Here is a 7,177-nt window from a genome sequence, read left to right on the forward strand (position 1 = left end):
CGTTGACGGATTACTACTATACATATTATGTTTACCTTGAAAAAAGCTTTTATTTCATGAAGGTCTTCTTTGCTGTTAAAGTTCTTCATAACACCCCTCACTAGTCGTGTAAGCATACCTCCACTAGTATACTGGGTCCTCAGTATACTTATCTTATCCTAGATAAAGTCAAATTGATTGTTTAATATTATTCTTACTATTACTATAAAATATAATTATGCAGCATGCAATACATTATAACTTCACTTATACATGTCCGTTCCTTTATTTAGAATAGAAACTGTCCCAACTGGGACTTTTTCCCAAGCTGCTAATCTGCTATTAGGACCTGTGTCTGCTATACTATCTACCATAATATATCCAAAGCTGCTATAAGAAACTATGTCTGCTAATATGCTTACCTTGAAGAATCTCCAAGCTGCTAGTCTGCTATCAGGGCCTGCGTCTGCTACACTAATGATGAGGAAAACTCTATCTTGAAGCTTCACCTCTTCTGATAAACTCCATTCTAAAAGTGATAAAAATAATTTCAAAATCGAATAAACTATTAAGAACATTAAATACTGTAAAATAATCCAATTATCTATCCCTACCTAGAACCTCCTGGATCAGACTAGTATTTGTAAAGGATGAAAGTACTGATAAGTACAATGTTTTCTCCTCTGATCTCTCCGCTTGACGGAACTTTTTCATGAAATAATCAAACTCTCTTTTTCCTCCTGTACGAGCTACAGTACAGTACACACTTTTCCTAATCAAACAATAACAATGATTAGAAAAAAGCAAGAACAATAGCAAACTACCCACAATCCATCCATTTTTTTCAGAAAAACAAAAGTTTTGAAAAAAGCTTTTAAAAATCAGTAAAAATATAAGTACAAGTATAAGTCTAACCTGATATCTTTAGAAACATCTCCGTTCCCTCTCTCTTCTCTTCTAAAGAGAAGACTCACCTCTCCTCCAACATTTGCTGAACCAAACCGACCTAAAAGATCACAAACTAAACTCTGTATATCTCATGTTAGGTGAAGTAGGAACCAGGGGCGTTGTCAGGAATTTGTTCAGGGGGGGCCAATTTTTTTTCATTCCAGGGGGATCTCAAAAACCGTGTGGGCCTAAAAAAAACCTGAAATCCATAGATGTTACCCTCATTGTTTCTGTAAGCAGTNCGACTGTACGCCTCTGCTAGGAACTCTTGTATTGTTATTATTATTATTATTGAAAGACAACCCTTCACTCGATGAGGTTGGGGTCGGCGCTCCTCTCCGACCTAACGTATCCAAGAATAGTATTTCCACCACCCCGGTAGGAGGCTTACTGCTGGGATATAGAAAATAGAGATCAAGGCTTGATATCCATTTTCTGTTAATTCACATATTTATTAAATCTTTATTCAATATCCCAAAAGGAGTGTTGTCTGATTAGAAAGAACAGCCAAAAAGAAGGCGGGGAATTTTGTTCTAAACCAATGAGAGAACAGAGATATCGCGGATATCCATCTTATCCAAAATCAAGAGATCAAGCATGATATTCTGAAGTATGGATATCGAGATCTGTGGATCGGGATTATGGGCATCCAACACAAAAGTTCCCAGCTCTGGAAAAGTTTGAGATGTTTCTCTGCTGCGAAAAAGCACAAACTTAGGGTGACCAACTTTTTTGGGCCAGTTGGTGATGAAGCATTGATGATCTAATTGGGGATGCACTAATAATTGAGATCTCGAGTTAGGTGGCACATTGCAGCTTTACAGTTTACACTTCAAATCAAAATATTTTCCATTATACAATTTGTTAAATCTACGCAAACAAATATTGTCAATGCTGCTTAACATTGCCAAATCTTGAACCTAATGTTATCAAATAATTATAGGAAAATAATAAGTTTAATATTGTTTTTTAACAGAAATATTTACCTAGAATATTTATGATTGCAGATCTTGAGGAAACCATATTTCCTTCTCCTTCCTTACTATCCCATCCTAGCCTCTCTAAACTAGACTCCAGAACTCTGAATATATATATAGTTCAGTTCCCATCCTAGCCTCTCTAAACTTGACTCAAGAACTCTAAATAAATATAGTTTAGTTCCCATCCTAGCCTCTTTAAACTAGACTCAAAAACTCTGAATATATATAGTTTAGTTCCCATCCTAGCCTCTCTAAACTAGACTCCAGAACTCTGAATATATTTTAAAGAAATCTGCGAATAAAATTATAGAAACAGCAAAGGTAATGATGTTAATGAAATAATCGATTCTTCGGCTTTAATTTGGCTTTCATCGATCATTTTTTTAAATAAAAAAATTTCATGAATAAATTTTTTTTTTTACATGTCTTTTCCGGGTTATTATATAATTGTAAAAAACGTTTCTTTTGTTAAAACAAATGGTGAAATATTACAAACGACTTTAAGGTCTAATTAAAAAATTGTACATGATAAAAATATCTCATTGGTATCAAATCCTAAACATCTTCTCAACAATACTGCACTTTCAGATCAACTACCATGTCTAGCAAGTCACTTCTTCTAAAAAGGGATAGTTTTACTTCTGTCATACAACTAAATGTACATGCTTTACACTTGTGTATTGTGTAATCATATGTTAAGACGAATAAAATAAAAATATGAGTCTTATTAAGCTGAAGCCCCTACCTGTATACAAGCTTGAGAAAACCAGTCCAAGCCTTGGTGTGTTCCACTAGTCCTTCTAGTTTCCTAATCATAATACAGTTAACATTGTGAAACTGTTCCCCTACAAATGATACCGGGCACAATATACATTTTGAAAGATCTCAGTTTTTAAACTGATTTCTCTCCTCACAATCCCAATATTTTGAAATGTTTACGAATAAAAATGTCACAATTGCCTTTGTAGGTAATATAAAGCTTTAGCTAAGCCCCAAACCAAGTCGTTTAGGCAAATAGGTCGTCTTCCAAGGAAATAACAGGCAATATTTGAAATACAATGTCGTCGAACTAGCATAATTAATGTTTATGTTCCTGAAAGTCTCTACAACTGTATCCACTACAGCCCAATCAGTTTCTCCACTATACAGTTCAACCAGTTTCAGAACAGTCTCCACCTAAGCAATCAATCAATCAACCCTAAGGAGCTGGGATAATGTTGAATCTTTGTTGTAAAATCCTGCTTACCGTTTCTTCTCCGATTACAAAGAAACTCAATGTATCTGAGAGAAGTCCAACTCGGTCCCGAACATCTAAAATGAAAATTAATTCAATGCGAAAGTTAAACTTAATATCATTAAAAATATACGCTAATTGAAAAAGGAAAATATGGTTTTCGGTTAAATCAAAAGTTTAATAATAATAATAATAATAAAACCTATTTAAACTAAAAACTAATTATTTTTCCAATGAAAATTATCAATTTAATCGGCTTTCCTGAAAGGGACTGTTCATCGTAATGTTCAAGGGAGCCTAAAAATAAAGCATGACATGACATGCCCGATTCAACACGTCACCCTTTAGCCCTTTATCAAATTCACAATGAGGAAGATATCGTTGTTTTGCAGTCTTGAAAATATATAAATTCTCAGATTTGTATTCCTTTATATTAAGCTTTATAAATCAATAAATTCACTTTTATAGAGACCCGCAAATAAAATTACAAAATTTAATTTTAGTCGGAAAAGTATTGTGAGATGAACATGTGACTCTGTAATAAGGTTAAAAAAAATATTTCTAAAAACAATTTTTGATTAATTTTTCAATTGGAATGTATTTTCTCAAAAAATCCCCCCCCCCCCCATTGAAAATACATTTTTCCATCCACAAGTTATTTTATTTAAAGGTTATTTTCGCTACATTAGGGAACATTAATGGATTTTTAGGGGAAAATAAATGAATTTTGGGCCGGGGGGGGGGGGTAATTCCAACCTGGTGTAAGGGATATTGGATCTTGTTGTAACAGTATTGTCTGTATCCCGGAGTCTAGAGACACTCTGAGTGGAAGCTTCCATTTTCTGCAACCAGGATTCATCTGCTCCAGAACTATTTTATCTTCTACCAGAGTTACCTAAAATATTTTAGTAGTATTTTTACAGATTTAGGTGAGGGTTGTATATTTTCTTTTCGGAGTACTTGAAAATAGATTATTTTAAATGGTAAATAAATATTTTTTTTGGGGGGTGGGAGGGGAAAGTATCAGTAAGGATGACAAAACTTGCCTATTGGTGTCCAATTTTTAACTACGTTCTTAAAATTTATCAAAATCATTCCATCTAGTGGCATATTCATGAATTCCGCCTCTGCCACCACGGGCAATTCTTAAAATATAAAGGAAAAATAAAAATTGAGATCTTTCATTGGTAAACTAATGTTTTCCGGTAAACAAAATAATAAATCTTAATTCAATGGATATCGTACAATGATAATGTTTTTTTTTGCAATTTTTTAGCAGGTATTAAAAAAATTTAGCATCTTTAAGCAGAGATAAAAATAGAATGCTAACATCACTTTTTCTATAAATACTCACATTTAGTTTTTAAATCAAATAAGAAAACTGACCTTAATTTTAGGAAATCCTTGCCATGTAGTCCATAGATCCATTACTTCATCAACACCTGTCATACCATCTTCTAATCCAAAATTTAAAGATTTCCAAAGATCTTGAGTCTGAACACTTGAACCCTTGTGTTCCACCAAATATCTAGACAAACAAGAAAATTGTAATGTTTGCTAATATCTTCCACCAGAAACAAATCTTCTAAACTTTCTAACCCGTTTTTCGCTATTTTTTAAATCAAGAAATTAAATTGACTATTCAATAAATTAGGAGGGTTGTACATTTTTTCTCTCTCGATATTTTGGTTAATATTTTGACACTTGGACACTTTACACTTAATCCTAAAAATTTCCGGAATGTATATTCTCAAAAGTTACACTCGCATCATATAAATAATGAATATTATAATCCATTTTCTCCTTAAAGACCCAACAGAAAAATTAGAAGCAAAGGATTCCGAATTGTATTTGAATTAAGCCTAATAAAATCCCCATTAATTTGTTCGCGATCACTCCCTTAGAGATATGCACCTGTTCATTCCTGCTCTGAAAGACTTTTCTCCGATCCAGTGATAAAGCATGTTAATGATAGAAGCACCCTTGTCGTAGGAGATAGCATCAAAAACTTCATCAATCTAGATTCAGGAAAATAGACATTTTTTAATTTGTCCTGGGACTAGATTTAAAAAGGTAAAATAGGTTGAAGCCTAACAATAGTTAAACGAGATCAATATTAGCTCTACGGTATGTCCCGGCCATTGATCGATATAAAACTATTTCAAAGATTTCAATTGATATAAAACCGTTTTAAGCTATATACAAACTCATATATACGTAATATTGTACATGATTCAAAGTTTAAACATATCTGAAAATTAGAATAAACCAGAGGTGTCTGAAAAATTTAGGTAAGCTCGTATTATACTTAGATATAATATATACTTTTTTACGTCACCAATGGCAGTGCAGTTTCTGGTCACGTGACTCTGTATGTATCACAAAACCAGCATTAACCCCAATGGCCGTTCAGTATCTGGTCACGTGGCTCCGTTGGCAATATTACGTATATGTGAGTTTTTTATTTACTTTAAAACAGTGTTAGATTACTTTCTCGAGACAGGGACATCAGATAGATATATTGTTCACTATTAACTCCTTAAAAGTTTAGGTTTTAGTCTATATATGTATACCCCCTCTCAGTTTACCTTAACAGTCCCTTTAATGAATAGTGAGAAATAGTTGAACCATGTGGACTAAGCGGTTCAACTTAAACTAGGGTACAAGAAAAGTGATTCCACAACATCCCGCTATTAATTAAATCTGTTACCCACTAATTTACTTTTGTTAAGATGGACGTACTTGTCTAGCAAAAGGCAACAAGTTCTCTGTTCCTTTTTCTCTTGGCAAAGGATTAAACTTGAATAGGATGATAAACATATATAACAACCTGTACTGGATGTATAACAGGAACTTGAATAGGATGATAAACATATATAACAACCTGTGCTGGATGTATAACAGGAACTTGAATAGGATGATAAACATATATAACAACCTGTGCTGGATGTATAACAGGAACTTGAATAGGATGATAAACATATATAACAACCTGTGCTGGATGTATAACAGGAACCTGAATAGGATGACTATTCTCTAAAGAATCCAAGTGTAGAGCATTATTCCTGTAGCTAACCAGAAAATCTGACCAAATATCGAACTCAGGAAACATATGATCAACAGCCAGGAAACTGTAATAAAGGACATGTATATTGTATAAGCAATGCATATTAATTCATTTAATAAAAACATTAACGTCTTTGGCATAGTGCGAATGTTTAAAAATTGATTATTCTTAACACTGAGCCAAATGACTCTGACAGAAAATGCCAACACCAGTGAAATAACGAAAGGTTTTCCACTTTAAAAATAAAAAATATTGCAGAATTTAATAAAAGAAAATTTTTACGGAATACAGTTTTGAAATCTTGAAAGTTTTCAAAACGAACCAAAACGTTACACACTACCTTATCCAGGTTGCAAATCCTTCCTTCAACCAGAGTTGATCCCACCACTCTATTGATACAAGGTTTCCGAACCACATGTGTGCAATCTCATGGCACACTATCTCAGCTATATACTGTTTCCTTTATAATAAATATAACTAGATTATCTGACATTTTTAGAAGGGACTCCAGAAGTATTTTCACAAACCATCCATTAATAGAGTGGCATGTCCGCTTCACAACAGTACTCGTTAAACCTCTTGCTGAATGATGATAAAGATAAAGTTGTTTTCCTATTAAAAAAGTATTGAACTCTGACAACATCCTTCATTTTCACTGCAGCCTAAATCCGCAAGTCACTTTAAAACAGAAATCACAATTAAAAATAATCAATTTTCAGCTGGAAACACAGGATAACTCATTCTTGCTTGATCTAACACAGGTAGCAAGCGTAGCGTTGTGAATAGGAAATAAGACTCTATAAATGAAAGGGTACTTGAATCGAAGAGTCGAAGGAGGGGGGGTGTTTCTCCCCCGCTATTTTTCTGGGGGGGGGGTTGCATCCAGTACCATTTGACATACAATCAGAGGCGCAACTAGGGGGGGGGCGGCCGGGCGCGCGCCCTCCCCTAGCACCTGAGAGGGGGGGG

The 7,177-nt window shown here is 34.0% G+C and overlaps 1 protein-coding gene across 1 annotated transcript in view; it reads right to left on the reverse strand.

The window, feature by feature from the left end:
• Nucleotides 1-7,177, reverse strand: part of LOC111698679 (puromycin-sensitive aminopeptidase) — an 18,954-nt gene that overhangs the window by 1,733 nt on the left and 10,044 nt on the right. The window contains exons 10-23 of the mRNA XM_023469077.1: nt 6,549-6,668; nt 6,134-6,272; nt 5,056-5,159; nt 4,528-4,669; nt 3,898-4,036; nt 3,359-3,438; nt 3,154-3,279; nt 3,001-3,083; nt 2,653-2,715; nt 1,914-2,008; nt 895-985; nt 594-751; nt 402-508; nt 36-158 (exon numbers count right to left, since the gene is read on the reverse strand). Coding sequence (XP_023324845.1) covers nt 36-158; nt 402-508; nt 594-751; nt 895-985; nt 1,914-2,008; nt 2,653-2,715; nt 3,001-3,083; nt 3,154-3,279; nt 3,359-3,438; nt 3,898-4,036; nt 4,528-4,669; nt 5,056-5,159; nt 6,134-6,272; nt 6,549-6,668 — 1,570 coding nt within the window. The remainder of the gene's footprint in view (nt 1-35; nt 159-401; nt 509-593; nt 752-894; nt 986-1,913; nt 2,009-2,652; nt 2,716-3,000; nt 3,084-3,153; nt 3,280-3,358; nt 3,439-3,897; nt 4,037-4,527; nt 4,670-5,055; nt 5,160-6,133; nt 6,273-6,548; nt 6,669-7,177) is intronic.

This window comes from Eurytemora carolleeae, unplaced genomic scaffold (assembly GCF_000591075.1).
Source record: "Eurytemora carolleeae unplaced genomic scaffold, Eaff_2.0 scaffold300, whole genome shotgun sequence".
Lineage (NCBI taxonomy): Eukaryota > Metazoa > Arthropoda > Copepoda > Calanoida > Temoridae > Eurytemora > Eurytemora carolleeae.